Here is a 21,108-nt window from a genome sequence, read left to right on the forward strand (position 1 = left end):
GTATTATTTAGACAGATAAAGAAATAGATATTAAATCGCTTAATTGAGACCTCACAGTTAATACCAAAATTCAAAACCAGGTTTGCCTGACTCCAAGACAGAAACAGAAACACCATAGAAAACCTCTGGAATGGTGGTCCAGATGTGATTTTTTTTTTTTTAAGGCTTCAAAGTCTGCAAATATCAAACAACTCATAAATTAGTTGAATAGACTTTTTGAGTCAGACAAATCCAGTTTGAAATCCTACTTCTATCACATGTGGGATCTTGGGCAAAAATCTGAGCCTCTCCTTGCCTCTGTGATCTATAAAATGGGAATATAAAATCTCATGGAGTGCTTACTGAGATTATATGTAAAGCACCTACTAGAACAGCATCTGGCAGGCATTTGCCACTGCCAAAACAAAAAAGAGGTAGTTCTTTACTAGGCTGCACTATTATAAGAAATAACCACCTTCATTTCTGGTCAGTGCAATTCAGGATTAACATATCTCAGGTTTGGTGAAGCCTGTGGCATCTCGTGAACAGTGTGTGTAATATGCATGAATGTTTATCGCGGTTACACATAGCTACTATCCCTAGCAAGACAGGGCAATAAGACAATGCACATTTGTCCCATCGAAACCTCCAGATTAGGAAGTGTAGCCATAGATATTATGAGAGAGAAATTTCTAATCCAGTCTAATATACTGAGTGTTCAGTTGCTAAATCAGAGATCCTAATAAATAAAATGATTTGACCAAAATCATGTTGGAATTCAGTACTAGTCCCAGACCAAGAATAAAGCCCTGTAGCTCCTGGTTCAGTGCGGTACCCTCTGTTCGCGTTTTTTTTGTAAAGAATATACGTTGGTTTGGCAGTTTTTTATCAAGAATCTTTAAAATACTTTGAGTACTCTATCCTAAGAAAATGATCCAAAATGGGTCAAACTTGGGGGAAAATGGGAGGACCAAATTCATGAAGAAACACTCTGCAGCATCTTTTTCTACAATGGCACAAAATTTGCAGTAGCCATAGTAACTGCTCACTCTGTCCTCTTCTATAAGTCTTTGCTCAAATGTCACCTTCTTTGTAAGACTTACCCTAACCATTCTATTTAAATTGTCCCTCCTTCCCCAACTCTATCCATCCCCCTTCTTCTGCTTTATTTTTCACATGACACTTAGCATTTCTTGATACGTTACACAATTTACTTATTTTTGTGTTTGTTGACCAGCTCTTCACAGGGGCACACTTTTCAAGAGGGCATGAATTTGTGTCCCTTGTTCACCGATGTATTTGCATCACCTGGAAAAACGCCGGGCACACAGTATGGGTTCAATAATGTTTATTGACCAAATTAATGAATGGATGGTTTCCAAAACTACGAGACCTGGTTGGTAAATTAGGGTATGAGACTTTATTCTACTTATTTAAAGTGGTCATAAAATTTAGAAAGCAAAAGTTAAAAAATCTTTAGAATATGCCTTTAAGTGAATAAAAACAATATTCCAATTCAAATATATACTTAGAGGAGAACTAGGTAAAACTACGCACTAGGAAAAAAAAAAAGATTGAAAGGGAATGCAGAAAAGGGGTGGGTTTTATGCTTTTTGTTTTCCATTGTGTATCGTTTGAGAACTGCAGGAAAGTGTAGAGAAAGGAAAGTGAGGGAGGGTGGGAAAGAGCCGTGATCACGAACGTTTTGCCCTCTTGGGTTGCGATGCTGTGGACCTTTGTGATCCTTGCCTGAATTCCCGGCATCTTTATCGAAAATGAAGATGGAACTTTTTAGCCAGGGAGCATATCAAGGTCCAGTCTTCCTTTTATTTCCAGAAACGTGTGGTTTGCACAGTTGGCTCAGGCATTGGCAAGTTAAGAAATTTAATTTTAGCTAAACATTAAGTTTTGTTCACATTCCTCCTCTCCATCCAAAGTCAGTACACATCCCCTGAATCCTCTTTGACTGTTATCCACATCCATTTGTCTTGTTGCTGTTCTGTTTTTAATCTCTTCTTTTCTCCTGTCCCCCTGCCGCCATCCCCCCACTCCTATCTTTGTCCTAGTCTCATGCATTGTTTGCCCTCAGTCCCCATTTGTGTCGGGGTGTTTCCCTGAACAGATAAAGCTGTGGTGCTGAGGAAGTTCAAGGCTAGAGAAATCCAGTGCGGCTAAGGACCCCTAACCCTTCTCCCTGCCTTTCCTGTGCCTCTTGAGCCAGGTGCCTGCACCCTATGTTCTCCACCCATCTTTCTACACCCCGCTGTGAGCCACTCCTTCCCACTTTCTGTTTCTGCAAAGACAGTGCCCGTGCTTTCTTTGCTCTAACCCTTCCACACCTTGAGTAATGACTCTCCTGAAGAGCTCTCATTTGCTGTCCCCTTCTTGGTTACAAAGACAATCAGAGGTCTTATCTCTCACTTTGCAGTAAGTTTATTACTCCTCATTTTTTCCCACTAATGCTAGAGGACAGAGTCTCCTTATCATCCTGGTGTTGCTGTTTAATCCCCAGATTTATGTAATTTTAGAATCTAAAGGAATCTTAAAAGCCATCTAGTGAAATCCCTATTACCACTCTGTGGTCAGTACTGTGACAGGCACAGGGTCGGTGTTTGGGAAATATTTGCTGTGAGTAACTACTGTAAACTCAGCCATCATGAACCGCTCTAAGATAATTCTTTTGTGCTATTAACATTGTTTTTTAAAAGTTTTTTGGTCATCTTTTATTCACATATATTTATAAAGTTGATGAATAATCAGGGAGAAGGTTAGGCTCAGGAGGCAATGAGGTAAAACTAGAAAACTCATTTCAAGCTGACAGCAGGGTTGATATAAAGAGGAAAAGGATAGGTTACTGATGCAGGAATAAGAAGAAATGGGCTAAAATTATGATGAAAGGATAGCATATAAATAATAACATATTTCACTGCTAAGAACTGTTACATAAAGGAAGGCTTTCCAAGGAAAGCTGAAAAATGATGATACTTGAGGTTAGTGACATATCCGGTTATGATTCAGAGGATGATTAAATTAGGCTTTCCTTAATGGAGAAAAATAGAATAAATATGTTAAACAGTTCCTCCTCTAAGAGTCTGGGAAAGGTTAGATTTTCCTTTCACTGGAAAATGAAATGATTATAATGCTCAAGCCCCTTCTCTACCTTAAAATTGCTAACATAGCTACCTTAACATTAACCCAGAGATTACGAGCACTGAATGCACTGTGCTTCTTTATCAGGACAGCTGCTCTTTGAATGATCATTTTTAATTGCCATTGTTTTCCTTTCAGGCTTGTAAATTTTACAGTTCCCAGTGGTATGTGGTAAACTACAAATACGAACAGTATTCTGGAGACATTCGACAGTTACCTCGGTAAGAACCTGTTATGATTACTTCTTGGGTTTTTCCATATATAAGCTATGTTCCCTAAGTTCTGCCACTGTTCTTGAATACATCTACATTAATCTAGTATCAAGGTATGTTTTACAAAATTTAAAAGTAAAAGTCACGATGGAACATTTTGTTCAACAATGTATTGCTTGTAACCTCACAGAATTGGGATGAGAGACACATATACTCATTTAGGTTTTGAACAAAGTTTGAAAGTACCATGTCATTCTTTTGTGAGCTGTCTTTTCAATAGCAGATACAAGAGAATTTAAAAAGTAAAATTTGGACCAGAAATTTTTTCTGACAATGTTCTGTATATAGCATTCAGATTTGCCATTGGTTTCATGTATTTTCACTCTGGGATATCAAAGGGCACGAAAGTAAACAACCTCCACAGGAATGATAAATGTCTAAGAACAGCAAAAAGGAAAAACAAACACCTACTATTTTCCGGATTATGGGGAAATAAAGTCTTTAGGAAAAGGTGATATTGTTCTGCAACTGCCCAGATGTCACCTCTATAAAGAATTTGCTCACCTAACCAACTACCTGACCTAGGGTAGTCATTTATTCTGTGTCTGTGTCTCCTACCAAAGTTAACGCCCCCCCCCCCCCGCAAAGGGCAGGGACTCTTCCTCACAGAATCCCCTGCAGGCCTAGGAGAATGCCTGGCACATAGTAGGTGTGCAATAATTACTTATTGGATAAGTAAACTGAGAGAGGAACAAATTTTAAAATATAATAATCCTGGGTGGGCTTGGAGCTGCTTAAATTCAAAGAACTGCAAAGAACTGGAATCTCCCAACACACTGGTTCATCAAACTAAAATGATGTGCATCACCCAGAAAAAACACTTAAGACAGTCAAAAGTTAATTTTTTATTAACACTTCCCTCAAGTGAAACTTTGAGGTCATACACATTGCATCTAACTTTTTAATGGACACATGGTTTAGATTTGGGCACCACTTTCTAAGATTTTCCGTGCCCCGAGAAACATCTTTTCCAGACTGGGATACTTGGAAGTGCTGTTCTCAACTCCTGGAGGCAGAATTTGAAGTGGAGGGGGTGTTATGGAGTAGCTCTGGGAAGGTGACATTTGGGCTCAGATCTGAAGGAACCGTAGCTACCAGCACTGCAATCTCCAGAAAAGGGTTCCCAGAGGAAACAGCAGGGGCAAAGGCCATGAGGTGGGAACCAGAGTGGTCATTCTGAGACCGGACCTAAGGGTTGGTGAAACCATGGAACTAGGCAGGGGACCTCGTGGGTCCTGAAAAGGAGCTGGATTTTATTCTCATTGCAACAGAAGACTAGAAATTTGTAACCTGGAGTGTGACATGATCTGGTTTACCTCTTTAAGAAATTACCTCCTCTTCTCTATGGAGAATGGGATTGTAGCAGTGAGAATTAAAAAACAGAAAAAAAAAAAAAGAGAAGCAGGCCATTTCTTTTGGAGTAGTGTTACTGTGAAGAGCAAAGCAATGTTCCTCTAAAACAGCAAGTCTTTATTCAAAACAGTGGCTGTTAACTTTCACCAAATATCTGAACATTCCTTTAGATTCTGGTCACTCCTAAAAGATAACTTCCTTAAACTTCATGTTGGGAAGGTCTCATCACACCCTAGGCCTTCAAGAATAATTATTACATTCAGTATGTCTGGGCCTTAGTCGTACACCTTTTGTAGCTGCAATTGAAAAGCAAAGCATTTTTTAACATCGAGACTTCTTCTTTCTGAAAATAGTACTGAGAAGTGGTTACAACTTGTAAGCCATGTCCAAGCACTTGGAAGACTGCATATAAAGGGAGAGAGTGTAGAAAGAGATGTTCAGCTGCCATTTGGCATAAATGCCTTCCTGCTGTCCTTAGGTCTATTGAAATCTTTAATGGCTTTTTCCCCAAACACTGTTCATCTTTTCTTGTATTCATGATGCCATAAAGAAAAATAAATTAATTTAAAAATTCACATGCACTATATTCTTCCTCTGTGAAAACAATAAAGAAGGCACCTCCAGTCAGAACAGGGTCTGGATATCATTGTTGAATTGGAATTCTTGTAAAGCACGAGAAGGAATCTCATGAGAAGAAATGCAAAAGTAACCAAAATATTGCTGAAAATTTCCCTGACTTTAACTAAAGGATGTGGAAGTTGCTACCAAGAAAGGGAAGCATAAGACTGCCGCTAAGTGAGAAACTGTAATGAACTCTATATGGTATGTTCAAAATGAAAATCAGAAGTTCTAGAATAATCCTCATGTATCCCCTGAACGAATGAAGACTGTAACATTGAATAGTAAAACTATTTTTTAAATGATTTTACAAAGCTAAGCACTTCCCACTAAAGACTACACATATTTAGGTCAGTAGTGGGAACATAATTTACTTGGGCCTTCTGAGACTATTAGAAGTAAATCATTTTCATGCCTCCTGGATTAGAAGAATTCTCCTATGTCTGCTACCAATTTAAGCTGATCATTTCTTTTTATGGATTGCTGAGGCTTTAAAATAAAAACTTGGAATTATGGGGAAGTGAAAAATGATATGTGTTCATCTCCCTCATTTTTAGTCTTTAAATTTAAAATTGTGCTATTATCCACTCTTAAGAACCTCATGTTTTTAGTGTCTGTTCATAGGAAGATATTGGAGAGAGACTTTATTTCAGGCTAGAATGTAAAATGTAAAGACTTCACACATTAGAAATAAAAATTGGCACTGAAATTGGTGTTCCTAGGAAACAAGAATGTCATAAAAAAAAGTATGATGTCAAAGCAGCCAAGAATATACAATGGGGAAAGGATAGTCTCTTCAATAAACATTGGGAAAGCTGACAGCAACAAGTAAAAGAATGAAACTAGACTACTATCTTTCACCATACATGAAATTAACTAAAAATGGATTTACTACTTGAGTATAAGACCAGAAGCCATAAAACTCCTGGGTAAAAACATAGGCAATAAACTCCTTGACATTGGTTTTGGCAATGATGTTTTTGGATCTGACTCCAAAAGCAAAGGCAACAAAAGCAAAAATAAACAAATGAGACTACATCAAATTAAAAAGCTTCTGCACAACAAAGGAAATCATCAAAAAAATGAAAAGCAACCTACTGAATGGGAGAAATATTTGCAAATCATATACCTGATAAGGGGTTAATATATAAAATATACAAAGAACTCATACAACTCAGTGGCAAAAAAAAAAAACCAACAACGATCTTATTAAAAAATAGGAAGAGGATCTGAATAGACATTTTCCCAGAGAAGACATACAGATGGCCAACCGGTACATGAAAAGATGCTCAACGTCACTAATCACCAGGGAAATGCAAATCAAAACCACAATGAATTATCTCCTCACACCTGTTAGAATGGCTATTATCAAAACAACCAGAGATAACAAGTGTTGGTAAGGATGTGGAGAAAATGGAACCCTTGTGCACTCTTGGTAGGAACGTAAACTGGTGTAGCCACTACGAAAAACAGTATGGAGATTCCTCAAAAAATTAAAAATGGAGCTACCATATGATTCAGCAATTCCACTTCTGGGTATTTATTTGAAGAAAACAAAAACACTAATTCGAAAAGATATACACACCCCCATGTTCATTACAGCATTATTTACACTAGCCAAGATACAGAAACAACTTAAGTGTCCACTGATGGATGAAAATGTGGCATATATACACAATGGAATACTATTCGGTGATAAAAAAGAATGAAATCTTGCCACTTTTGATGACATGCGTGGACCTGAAGGGCACTGTGCTGAGTGAAATAAGTCAGAGAAAGACAAAAGCCGTATGATCTCACTCATATGTGGAATTTAAAAACAAAACCAGAAAAAAAAAATAGCAAGCTCACAGATACAGAGAACAGACTGATTAGTTGTCAGAGGTGAGGTGAAGGGGATCAAAAAGGTACAAACGTCCAGTTATAAAATAAATAAGTCAATGGTAATGGAACGTACAGCTTGGTGACTAGAGTTAACAATACTGTATCGAATATTTGAAAGTTGCCAAGAGAGTAGATCTTAAAAGTCCTCATCACACACAAAAAAATTCTTCGTAGCTATGCATGGTAACGATGTCAACTAGACTTATTGTGGTGATTATTTCACAGTATATACAAATACAGAATCATTATTTTGTACACCTAAAACTAGCACAATGTCATCTGTCAATTATACCTCAATTTAAAAAATGTGAAACAAGCAAAAAAATATGATGCCACAGTTTTCATTAATCTGCAGGCTAAAATACAGAGATAAATGACATACTTAAAAAAGTTTTACCACAGCTGGGTGGATATAAAGAAAATTTCATAGAGTATATTTTGTGATGGATAGAAGATCAATTAAAATGGAACCTATAGGGCTTCCCTGGTGGTGCAGTGATTGAGAGTCCGCCTGCCGATGCAGGGGCGCGGGTTCGTGCCCCGGTCCGGGAAGACCCCACATGCCGCGGAGCGGCTGGGCCAGTGAGCCATGGCCGCTGAGACTGCACGTCCGGAGCCTGTGCTCCGCAACGGGAGAGGCCGCAGCGGTGAGAGGCCCGCGTACCGCAAAGAAAAAAAAAAAAGAAAAAAAAAATGGAACCTGTATAGTTGGGCTGACTTGGAACCAATTTTTTTTAAAATAAAAGAAGACTTCTTGAGTGTCGACAGTGAGCCAGAATGTGCTGGGTGCCATATGTACATTATCTCATTTAACACGCATGACCCCACGGAGTAGGAACTGTTTTCCCTGTTGTATAAAGGAATGCAGAGCATCGAGAGGGTTAGTAACTTGCCCCCAACCTCACTCCAGTCAGGCATCTCCACACTCCTTATATGAGGTATAGGAGGTAATTTGGGTATAGAAATGAGAAATAAGACTGACCAGAAATGACAACTAACGTTGGGTCCAATCACCGGAAGGTGAGGCCCCTGCTGAGCCCTCTGTCTCTGGAGCCCAAAGGCCCTTAGAGACCCACAGCGGTCTTGGGGGAAGAATTTTACCTTCAACAGCCAGAGGTGCTTATCTTTTAGTGACATCCAGAAGAGAGAAAGGTCATGCTTAATGGCCCTGCAGATATGAGACTGAGTAGTGATGATGGTTACTTAAGGACAAGGAGGCCGTGCCCTGTGGGTCAGTGGGAAGAGGGACGGGAAAGAAGAGCTCTCAGTAGCACCCATGTCTAAACCCTCCGCCAAGTGTGCTGCAGGGCATTTTCTTACAAGGCTGACCTCCCCTCCTGTCTCTCTCCCTCCCTCACTGTGCTCCAGCCCCACCAGCGGTCCACTCTTGGATGCTGCAAGCCTGATCCTTCCTCAAAACCTTTGCTCGCCATTCCCTGTGCCAGAATGATCTTCCCCCAGATCATCACATGGCTGGCTTCTTCTCATTTTCAACCAAAATGGCCATCTGTGACCACCCCTTCTAAACCTGGCTTCTGCCACCCCTACCTGGATCACTCTTTTCTCCTCTTTAATTTTCTTCCCAACCATTTTCATCCAGGGAAATTACCTTGTTTATTTATGCTTAATTACCGACTTTCTCCTCCCTTAGAAGGCGAGCTTACTCAGCTTGGGGATTTATCTTCCGATACGTGGTTGTCATTATTGCAGGTCTTCTATGTGACAGGTACTATCTAGAAACTGGATCATTTAGTGACGAGGAGGAATAGCCTCCAAGAATTAACACAGCTCTCAACTCACAGTGAATTTGATCAAGCAAACAGATTTAAGAAAAGCCAGCAATGAAAAAACATGCACATTCACCCATCCCACACCCCTAGATAGACCTATATTGACACTCCCTGGTCTGCACATTTTTCTTAATGAACAATAAGGTCTGCATGAATATAACTAAGGATTAATGTAGTTGGTTGAGTTTTGCTAGTGACCTCATTGGTTTTATCTGTCATATCTTATGATTTATTTTTGAGTCATAATACTTAAGTGAACTGGAAAGGAAAACTTAAAGTTTGGTTTTATGCAAGAGTGTGGAGACCTCACAAATTGTAATATCGTAACATTTGGGAAATTAAAAAAAAATTTTTTAGTATTTGTATGAAGCCGCCTTCTCTCTTTTCAAAATCATCTGTCCTTCAAACATACCAGGGGAAAGTTCTTGAGAAATTCATACTCACTATTTTCTTTGAGAATAGTTATATATATTTTTGCACAATTTCTTAAAATTTTGCTTAGTATTAAAAAAAATTCAGGAAACATCATTTTTCTTCAACACCTTTAAAAAAATCCCCCCCGTATTTTACTATGCAAATTTTCAAACATACAAAAAATGTTGGAAAACTTATACAATGAACACCCATATTCTCACCATCTAGAATGTATCTTTTACATTTTGCTGGATGTATTTAATGACATTTTGCATCCATCCACCCATCCCTCTTGCCATCCACCAGTCCATCTTATATTTTGATCATTTCAAAGTGAGTTTAAAGTACCAACACACTGTCTGCTGCCTTTCTGAACACTTTAGAATGCATACCATTAACTAGAAACATATATGTTTACAGTTTACTTTTTTTTTCTTTTGAGGGAAACTTTAGGAGGTGAGACACAAGTTGTAAGTGAACCACTGGATGACTTTGACTATGAATACACCTGTGCACCTGAAACCCCTACTGACATAAGGGACGTTATCATCACCTTCAAAGAGTTCATAGCTACCCCTTCCTTGTCAGTCCTCACCCCTACTTCCCTCTCTCCCCAGAGACAACCACTGTTCTGATTTTCTTCACCACAGATTGCTATTACGTATTCTAGAACTTTATATTCTAGAACTTTATTTTTTTGGAATCATGCTATAGGTATTCCTGTGTTTCTGACTTCTTTGACTCAGCATGATGTTCTGAGTGATATCCATGTTGTTGCACGTGTCAGTAGCTCCTTTCCCCTTCTGAGTAACATTCCTTTTGTGTGTGGATCTACCATAGTTTGTTGAGCCGTTCTCCTGTCAATACAGCATTTTCAGCTGAGTTGTGCATAAGTCACTTTAAAATCATGGACTTTTGTGAAACTTTGGCTATCATTTATAGGCTATCTCAGTTGTTATTTTCAATTCTCTGATGGGAGATTTGTGGAAAAACCCTCACAAGTATTTAACCTTATACACTGAGATTCATGAAAACCCTATTTTGTTTCCTTAATTGTTCGTTATTTCATTGCTAGTTTGAAAGGCTGTTCCTTCTCTCCTTTCTTTACACTTTTATAACTATCTTTGCAGAAATGAGAGTTGGACTGTGGATCATGGCCTCTATTGCAAGCCACAATTATCAAGAACAAATGCCTATAAAATTATTCTTTGGTAAGAAAGAAAAGAAAGGATGAACCATGCTGGCAAAAGAGGACAGAGTAAAGAATTCAGAAATGAATAGAACTGCCTCAAGGTCAAAGGGAGACGGGCAGGAAAGGACTAGCATATAATTTAGGTCCACCCCGGAGCCAAACATTGACCTTCCAGCTCAAGTTTGTCTTTGCTGCCTCATCCTCAGTTTTCCCTACTCATCCCTTTATCTTTCACTTGGGGTGTTTCCTTAATAGTGCCTTTACTGCCCTGCCATCATTTTAAGAATCCTGGAACACTCATGTCTCCTCCTCTGCAGACAAATTACTTTGAATAATTGCTCTGAAATAAGCCCTTTGAACCTGCGTCTGAATCTCAGGCAGTGTGTCACCTCTGGAAGGAGCAAGTGTTGAGGAAAGGGTTGTGTTTACGTGCTTTATTTTGCCCATCAAATGAAAAGGCAAAAGGAACTGCTTCGGTTCAAGGAGTGTCAAGATGTTGTTAAGGAGAAGAGGAGTATTTTTGGTGGGATGGGGAGAATTTCCCAGTGGTCCCAAAATAACAGTGTGGTCTGTTACCTGTTCTGCCTTCATATAAGGTTGACCCTAACCAAAAGAGGCAGAACAAGTTAACATCAGTGGCAGTTGGCCCAAACTTGAGTATCTCTAAGGTTCTGCAAGAAGGTGAAAGAACTACAGGTACACCAGGATCCTTTGCAAGAGAAAAATGGCTGCAGTCATACTTAACATGCTTATTAAAGATGGTTTGGACTAATCTGTCCTTGATACAGGAAGTATCGTTTCAGAGATAAGGCTTCTGACCCCATCTCTTTCACTATGTGTTTATGTGAGTAACTGTTATGGACTTCGTTTTCTTCTCAGCAAAATAACAAGATTAGACTAGATGTGGATTCCCAGTATTTGTGTCCAAAAGTCTGATTATACACATATACGTTTGAATAAAAAGCAATATGCTACTTAGTACATATTTAGACTTCAGTACAAAATCTTTGTTATCTTGGTATATATTTTTGAGCTTGCAAATAAATCATGGATGAGGAAGGTTGTATTATATATTAATATGTTTTTGAAATTTGGACTAACACATACCCATGCAAGTAAATTCATACACATTAATTAACAAGTATTTATTGATCACTTACCCTTACCTTGTTTCTGAAACTGTTGTGATGATAACCTCGAAATACACATTTCCTACCACTCTTCTTTCAAGCCTCTGGCTTTGAAATAAAACTGTTACCATCTGCAACTACTTATCTATGGGTCTTGGGATGTCCTGTCAAGACTGTGGAATGGAAACAAAATAGAGAAATAAATTGGAATTAGGACTGAAGTGAGACTCTAGGTATCATTTATAACACTCAATATCAAGTACTGTGTACCCCAGAATAGCTTTATTTTTATTAGTTATGAATTTTAGTAGCAAGGGACTTTCATTAATTTGAATTTATAGGATAAATTCACAATAATAAGATACTTTTTAAAAACCTATTTAACATGTTGGAGGTGCCTCTTAGGATTTTGATCACCAAAAATGTGTCCTACTGCTAAAAAGAACATCGCCAAGAAGCCTTCCAAAAACAAAAGTTTAAGTTATACCTTTTCATATTATCTCACTTCTGTGATATCCTTGTTCACCTTGCCTCTCAATAATTCAGTCAGCAAACGCATATTGATCATGTCTACAACAGGAAAGAAAAAAGCCGAGTGAGATGTAGATGAGACTTTATTAGAGTCACTGGCTTTAAGAAATGTATAATCTGCTGGAGGGCTAAGACAGGAGTCCAAATAACAGAACCAGGCAAGCATCATAAGAGACGTATGCTCAACATCTACAGGAAGACAGTCCTAATTCTGTAGATCCAGGACACCTTCATGGAAATAACTTTGGGAGCACAAACTCTTGCCAATATCGTTCAGCCTTAAAAAGGAACGAAATCCTGATACACTCCCCAACATGAATGAACCTTTAAGACATTATGCTAAGTGAAATAAGCCAGCCACAAAAAAGACAAATATTGCATGACTCCACTCATATGAAGTACCAAGAATAGTTCATTTCATAGAGATAGAAAGTAGAATGATAACCCGGGGCTGGGGAAAGGGAAAAATGGGGAATTATTGTTTAATGGGTACAGAGTCAGTTTGGGAATAAAAGTGGTCTGGAGATGGACAGTGGGGATGGCTGTACAGTGTGAATCTACTTAATGCTACTGAACTGTGCACTTAAAAACAGTTAAAATAGTAATTCTTCTGTTATGTATATTTTACCACAATAGAAAAAACATTGATCAGGTACGGAGGATGTGGTTCTGATCTCAGGCTTTTCTACAGTTTGATAGTGAGGACGGTGTTTTTTGTGCTCTTTCTCTGCTGTGAACTGGCAATGGGCATTTCTGTGTCTTTCAGAAGGAGGGTACAGAATATTTTGAATCCGTTTGAGTCCACTGAATCCCTATGTGAATGCACGGCTTGGTGATTTTATGAGTACATATATAATATATATATATGTGTGTGTGTACATATACGTATACACATGTATGTATAGACATATATGAATACATATAAAGAGTCCTTGGTCACTCCCCTTGCTATCTGGAACATCATCAACATAGGAAGCCATTTGTAATGGGAATACTGAATGTGCCCCTGGGCTTTTTTCTCAATAGTCAACTTCTGAGATTGCTTCTACATAATATAAATCATTTTAAAGAAAACACATCTCCCGTGCCACTCTCCGTGTAGGATTTTCTAGTTAGGTATAAAGGAATGCCTGAATTTTGGATGATACTGTCTGGTTTCCATTCAACCATGTGTTATGAGGTAGAATCAAGCCAAGGGAAGTTTATTTCTGTCTTATTTTACCATTTATAGGGCCAAGTGTACACTCTTACTCCTCTGGGCTCGTCAGTGACGCTCTAAGAGGCTTTACTGTGCTACCATGGAAATCCCCAAAGCTAGCACAATTGCTGCTAAGTCACGTTGGTGCAGGCTTCTGGGAGAGGCCAAGGTTAGGGGAGCAGCGCAGCCTGGTGGCCAGAGCCCTGGGTGGTTCTTCAGATGACTGTCCTGTAGCCTTGGATATGTCACATAAAAGCAAAAGGGGGGGAAAAAAAAGATAATGAAAATATCAGTACTTTATATTCCACTTCAAAATGTGGAGGAAGGAAAATATAAATCACCAAGCCCTTAAAATTGTCCCACTTACCTTCGTGTAATTAAAAAGGACATGTGTAAATCTGTATAAATAGTAACTCTGTGGTTTAAAATGGAGATTTAATTTCTGGAGATAAATAATGGTGTAAGGGGAAAGTTAATACTTCCAAAGGAAATGGGCCCCTCACGAGATTATATTATTTTATAAAAACGTGTAAGAAAGCCACCACAATAGCTGTTACCCAGCTGAAAGCAATGTCTCAAATGACACATCAGAATCTTTTTTTTTTTTTTTAATATCAGAGCAGAATACAAACCAGAGAAACTTCCTTCACATTCCTTTGAGGTTGACCATGAAGATGCTGATAAGGATGAAGTAAGTAAATGGTTGAAAGTGAAATGTTTAAAACATGAGGATAATTAGCTCCTGTCTTTCACTAGCGTGTTTCAAATTCAGACCAGTTTCTCCTAAAGCTGCAGTAGCTGTTGGTGTGAAGGCTTTTAGATAAAATGAATCATGTGTGTTTTGAAATTGAACATGATTTCTTAAGATGAGTCAAAGAGAGAAAAAGGAGTCTCGTTTTTAAGCACAGTGTCTAAGATCTGGGATTCACAGAAGATGGCTGTGATGCTAATGATGTCTTCTGTACAGGATACCACTTCTCACTCATCCTCCAAGGGCGGAGGGGGAATGGGAGGAACTGGAGTTTTCAAGTCTGGCTGGCTCTACAAGGGGAATTTTAACAGCACCGTGAATAATACCATTACCGTTCGGGTAAGGAGACATCAAGACTCATCTTTGTTTCTGCCACCTTTCTTCACTCCCTCCTCCACTTCGGTCACAGAACAGAGGAGAGCCATTTGCATTGAGTTTTATTCATATTTTATTTATGAGAAAGGAGGATGTTCTTCTCTAGAACAGTGCCCTAGAAACGTAGCACTCTTGAAGGAATTAGAAGTAGTCTAATTTCTGTGAATTTGAACTACCTTCTTACATTTTTTTCCCTTTATTTAGTCATTCAAAAAGCGCTTCTTCCAGCTGACTCAGTTGCCAGATAATTCCTACATCATGAATTTTTACAAAGATGAAAAAATATCCAAAGAACCCAAAGGTTGCATCTTTTTGGATTCCTGTACAGGTGTGGTACAGGTGAGTAGAGATCTCTTTTCCCCCGAGTTTTTTTAATCGAAAAGTGTGTTCATCCAATCATTATTCATTCATTCCAAAAATATGTATGGAGTATCTGATACGAGCCGAGAACTGTTTCAAACTCTAAGGATTCAGTGGAGAGCAAGGCAGCCTAGATACCTGCTTTCACAAAACTCATTTCAATAAAGTAAGGAAAACAGAAAATACATAAAGAAAGAAATAAACAGAATGGAATGATTGGTAAAATCTGGAATAAAGAAAATAAACAGGGTTACAGAAGGTAGAGAGACGGTGGTGAGGTGGCAAAGGAATTTTTATGCTGCAGAAGTGAGAAGAACATTTATGAAGAGAAAATATTTGATCTAGAGATGAAAGAATAAGCAGGGGCAGCAAATGCAAAGGTCCTGAGGCAAGAGCAAGTCTGCTATACTCAAGGCAAAGAGGAAAATTACCACCTGCATGGCGGCAGTGTAGAGATCCACCAAGCTAAAGAATTCAGTAAGATTATATGTAAATCACATAGTTCAAAGAAGGCTCTTCATGAATGTTATCTTTATTATTAGGTAATAAGTAATAAGATAGTAAATTTACAGTGTGTAAATACATCATCCTTCTTCAAAGAGCAGGTTTCTTCAAAGGCAAGGATTACATTGATTCTCAAGAGTTAATCTCAGAAACAGACACAGTGCCTGTAATAGACAATACTGTTCTGCAAAGCCTTGGTCCTCAAAGTATTGTCCTTAGTATTAAATTTGACATGGACCACGGTGGCAAAGGGAAGCAAAATAATTCCATAGGCCTCACTTGGACATCTTATTTTCAAAAATTTTATCCTACTTTGATGAAATAGCTATCCTTATTCTCGCTCATGTAAAAATTGAAGCAATAAGTGTTTTAGCAGTCTTCCCTCAAATTTCACATTAAGACGCTGGCCCATTTAGGTTGAGGGTCATAGGCCACCAGGAACAATTCTTTATCTTATCACCAAAGTACAGGCACTCACATAACTTGCTACATGGCTGAGATTACATTTCGGATTAATACCAGGGGCACTCAGATGTGTGAATGCAAAATAAAGTTCTCTTTAGTCACTCAAGCCTGGTCTATTTCTGGATGGTTTATCCATTAAAATCTGGAATTTCTCCAGAAAGCAATAATGCTGCACTTTAAAAGGAAAGAATTAATTAAGTGTTGCTGAGCCCTCCACTAGAAATGAAAGATAACTGCTTTTTAACACAGATGCCAGCCTTCCTTATGGAAAGGGCAATAAGGATCTTACTGGAGGGTGGAGATAGTTTTCTATTGTTGGTCACAAAGGAGACTCTTTGGCTTTAGAAATATGAAATAATACTTTAACAATAGGTTAAAGATCAATAACTACATTTTACAGACATTGAGCTGAAAAACTTATTTTCTTTTCTATTTGTACTTCCAAACTTGCTCTAGCAAATGAGTCATCATCTTCTAAGAAGTATCATTGTAGCCCTTGTTAGGTATCAAGTTTGCAGAGATATGAATTATTGTGTAATTTCTTCTTCCAAGAACTATGTAACTCTGTTGAACACACAGTTAGTTAGTGCTCTAATCTGACCTTCCACTACAGGTACCTTTTCTCCATCACATCTTAGACTGTGTTTCAGTCTCTGCTTAAGCAGTACCTTGAAAAGAGAATGTCTTCTAAGGAAAACGTAAGCTTGGGGTTTTTACTGGTCGATGTTCGAATCCTAGTTTCACCATTTACTATCTGAGAGCCTTGAGTAAGTTACTCAAGCTCTTTGATTTTTGGTGTCTCATCTGTAAAACCAAAATAAATGTGCTAACATGTGATAAGGATCTGGGAGATAGTGTGTCCTCAGCCATCCTTTCCTAGTCTTTCCATTAATTACAAAGGTCACAACTTTGAGAGATAAACACCCCATCGTGGGAAAGCCCTTCTAGAAAATATTGATTCACCTTCCTGAAATATCTACCTAAACTTGCTAATTTATCCATTTCTTTCTTCATTCATTCATTCATCCAGCAAACTTATTTAGTGCTTATGACATGCAGGAACTGTGCTTAAGCATTAGGAATTCCCTGCTGAAATCATGACCAGAGAAGGACATAGGCTCATAACTCACTATTACACAGTGTCTCAAGAGCTATAATGGAGGTATAAATGGCACTTTCTATGCAATGTTTTAGGAACATGGAACAGTGATAAACTCTTCTGGGTTGGCTGGAAGGATGCATACAAAAAATGGGCATATAGGTAGGAATCTCCAAGGTAGATTTTACACCTTCAAGCACAACTGAATAATCCTACTTCACTTTCCAATAGATATTAGCCATTCAGGTACCCGGGAACATGTATTTTATCTCTTAAAGGGTTTGGCTCTGTATCCCTGTATTTGTATTCCTCTTTATCAAGAGCTTGTTACCCTTTATAGAGGGAGGGACCTTTAGCTTCTTGAGATCACTTTGGGAAGGTAGACATCTGGGTCCCTTGTCACCTTATGTCTGCCAGTTCTTATGTATTTGCTTACAGCTCTTTCTAACTTGTAAGTTTTGCATCTGGAAAAAAAGATACTGAATCAGAGAGTGCGAGTTTAGTCATTGCTCCAGCAAGTTCTCAGGCACAAAATGTGCCTGGAGACGAAACACGTACACACAGAAGCACAAAGCAAATGAATAATAGGATGAGTCAGACCTATTTTGTCAAGAATCATTGTCAGTTGCCCTTGAATAAAACAGAGAAGAGAAACAAAGAGTTTGCCTCAGGAAGTGTACCTACCACCCAGCATTCTCAGGGCATTCATGCACATAAGAGTCTTGAGTGAACAAGCCTTTTACTTTGCTTCATTCAGACCCATTCTATATCACTGTGCTTTCCTAAGAATAATCCTTGGAATTCTTAGAAATATATTTCAAGGGCGACTTTAAATAGAGAGAAACTCCTACCCAGAGACTTCAGGTGACGTTTATGATTGGAAATTTCCTGGATCTTGGTAAAATAGAGACCTAACAGTAGTTTTCCACTTTTTTGTAATGTCATCAAACAGTACTAGATCTGTTTCACACCCCTCATTCCCAGTCTGAAGCAGAACTTCCAATTTTTGCTACTTCAGTTTTGATTTGAGACTAAGGCCTATTTGGACCTAAGCTATCCTATCTTGTTCCGTGAGAGTCTTCTCATTCATTCATTCATTCATTGGTCCATCCATCCATCCATCCATCCATTCCAGATCCTGCCACTGCGAAGGGAGTGAATAGCCCAGGAATCCCAGCTACCTAGGGTCCCTACCTCAACAGTGACAATGACTGATGTCACTTGATAGATAAAGGCTTAAATGAGGGTGGTGTGGTGCTGAATGCTGTTGATTTCCTCCTAGGTGCTGATCTTCCACCTTGTGGATGTGGGTTCTAAGACAACGGCCTTAGGGGCTTAACCAGAGTCTAGAAAGTCAGATGCCTTCTGCAGCTCAGGCCACTACAGGAAGGAAGTAGGGTCAGCTGTGAGGTAACAGGAGCAGCTCAGACTGTGTGTGCCCGTATAAAGGCAGTCAAACTGGGAGGGAAAACAATGCGTACCTCCCAAGGACAATAAATTTAGAAGCCAACTATGACCTATAAACCCCCCATTAGCAAACCTTGGCTGTAAAGAATCTGACTTCCCATGATAACAATAAAAACCAGAATGACACTTGTAATCTTCTTCATCTAATACATTATTTGACAACAGTTGATGGAACATGCATTATTATTGTCCCAATTTATTAAAATAAAACTCAGCGAGATAAAGCGGCTTGCCCAAGTCACAGAGCTAATAAATGGAAAAATTACATTTGAGGCAGAAGAATGTCCAAAGTTACAGAAAGATGCCCAAGGAAATGCTTTGGTGATCATACATCCAGTGGACATGCTTGCATAGATACATACATTCATCCTACATAAGCCGCATAGGCAGAAGAAACACTACAAAGATAGGTGCTGGTGTGTCATTTAAGCAGTGAGTTTTGGATGTAAGATTTATTTCAGCAAATATATATGGAAACTTTTGCTTTATGCAAAGCACGGTGGGAAAGCCAAACATGAATTAGATGTGGTTTGTGTCTTCAAAGAACTTCCGGCCTGTGGGAGAACAGAACAGATATAGCACATGCCTGAGTAATTAAACACGAGTGACACATCTCAAACAATAGGTTCTGATAACATAGGAAAGAAGGATATTACATTTATCACTGCATGATGCTACCTTATATTACACATATGTAATATATATATTGCTTATTTTTTCCTGACATTACATAACACTAGAATGTAAGTTCAATGAGGGCAAGCAGTTCGCTTGAACATTTTTAATGCTCTGTACTTGGCACATAGAAGGTAGCCAGTATATCTTGGTCAAATGAATGAACAAATAAGCATACAGAGAATGGAAAGGACTGCATGGATGGTAGCCATCAATACCAGTAACCTGGATTTGATGTTGTGTGTTTCCTCTTAAAACTCTTCTCTTGTTAAGGCAAAATTCTGTAAAAGATGCTAGCCACATAATAGGTACAGTGGCATATTTTGCTCGAATAACTTCCTTCAATATTCAGTCCTCCATTGGCTTTGGTGATTTTATTGGAGTGTCTATTTCAAAACTTTTCCAGATGAATATTGTGGAAAGAGACCAGTTTGCCACAACTCATTCAGCACACCATGTGGCATTAGGACGTATTTCCAGTTTCCTTTTATTTATGAAGTCACGTAGATAGACTGGGGTGACCTTGAATGAACAAAGTAGTTTCATCGGTCGCAAAGGATACTGATTTCAGGGAAATAAAGGAAAATTTGAGGAGTAATAAGAAAACGATTACTTCTTGATTATCATTTTAATGACTTAAAATTGCATTTGAAGATTATAAAAATGACCCATTGGTTTTCTGCTTTGGGTTTTTCTTTTTTGCTGTTTTATACGCCATTATCTTGGAGATTACGGAGAGTGAGATGGAAAACCACTTAGGCATCATAATCTTCCCCAACATAAGCTTCTCTGCACTGCAAGTAGTTCTGTTTCACTCCAAGGAGAAAAAGATAATTTGGCTTTTGAGAAGTTGTGAATAGAATATTTATTTCACTTATAAATATCCCTTTTTGAGAAACAAGGGCTTGTTATACTTTGCTCAAATTTTTAAAAAAATTTAATATATAGTATTGTTGAAGTTGGCAATCACATTTAATTCATTTAAAGTACAGAAGGCAATTTAGGAAATCAAGTTTTGTTCTTATTTTGTCATGTTTGTTATTAGTTCCTTGACAGCTGCGTTTGAAAGCAGGTTGCAGCTCAATCCACTTTTAATTTGGACCCAGAATAAGTACTGAACATAGCTTTGCATCTGCCTGTCCCTATTGTTTACAGCATCAAATTAGTCAAGCAGATTCTTTCTTTTATTTTCAAGACAACCCTGAGACTTGTTTGCATTCTGCTATCCTCAGATGCTTTAGATCTGCTCTGAACTCTGGACATTTCTAGTTCTTTCCTGAGTGTCTATTTCTGTTCCTGTTGCTTTTTGAAGGATACAATACTATCATAGCAACGTGTCTCTTTTATACCTGCTCTTGGCCGTCTGTCTTTGCCCTCAGACCCTCTGTGTCAGTGCAGGTCACAGGCGGTTTTATGGACCTCCTTCTTCAGCACCCCAGGAAATGTGTGGGAGGGTGTGTGGAGGGAGTCTGCCCCACTCCTCATGCGGCAAGCATAACTTTTAAGAATTTGCATTCTTAAAGAAGCTACCTGGAGGTTTGCTTTGCACAGGACCACCCCGCCTCTGTTTACACTGCAGCCAAAATGATCTCAAAATGCAACTGTGGTCTTTAACTAGTCAAGTCATCCTTTCTGTATTCTCACAGAACACAGAGGGTGCTGCAAGAATAGTAGTATTCTCAACACACCATTGTAAAGCAATTATACTCCAATAAAGATGTTAAAAAAAAAAAAGAATAGCAGTATTCTCATGTTGCAGTAACAATCCTGTTCTCAAAAAGAATTTTTATACCTTGATTTCATACGTCTTCTTCAATACATTCATACAAAAGTTAAGTACATTTATCTTCCAGTTTCACATTTGGGTGATTAATTGGTTAACACCCATCGGCCCTGTTCCA

The 21,108-nt window shown here is 38.5% G+C and overlaps 1 protein-coding gene across 13 annotated transcripts in view; it reads left to right on the forward strand.

Moving 5' to 3' along the window:
• The window catches only part of DOCK10 (dedicator of cytokinesis 10), a 279,856-nt gene that overhangs the window by 154,011 nt on the left and 104,737 nt on the right, over window positions 1–21,108 (forward strand). For all 13 annotated transcript variants that reach the window (XM_030833224.2, XM_030833310.2, XM_060301780.1 and 10 more), the window contains exons 4-7: window positions 3,268–3,350; window positions 14,130–14,202; window positions 14,479–14,601; window positions 14,842–14,976. In XM_030833224.2, the coding sequence (XP_030689084.2) occupies window positions 3,268–3,350; window positions 14,130–14,202; window positions 14,479–14,601; window positions 14,842–14,976 (414 nt within the window). The remainder of the gene's footprint in view (window positions 1–3,267; window positions 3,351–14,129; window positions 14,203–14,478; window positions 14,602–14,841; window positions 14,977–21,108) is intronic.

This window comes from Globicephala melas, chromosome 7, assembly GCF_963455315.2.
Source record: "Globicephala melas chromosome 7, mGloMel1.2, whole genome shotgun sequence".
Taxonomy (NCBI): domain Eukaryota; kingdom Metazoa; phylum Chordata; class Mammalia; order Artiodactyla; family Delphinidae; genus Globicephala; species Globicephala melas.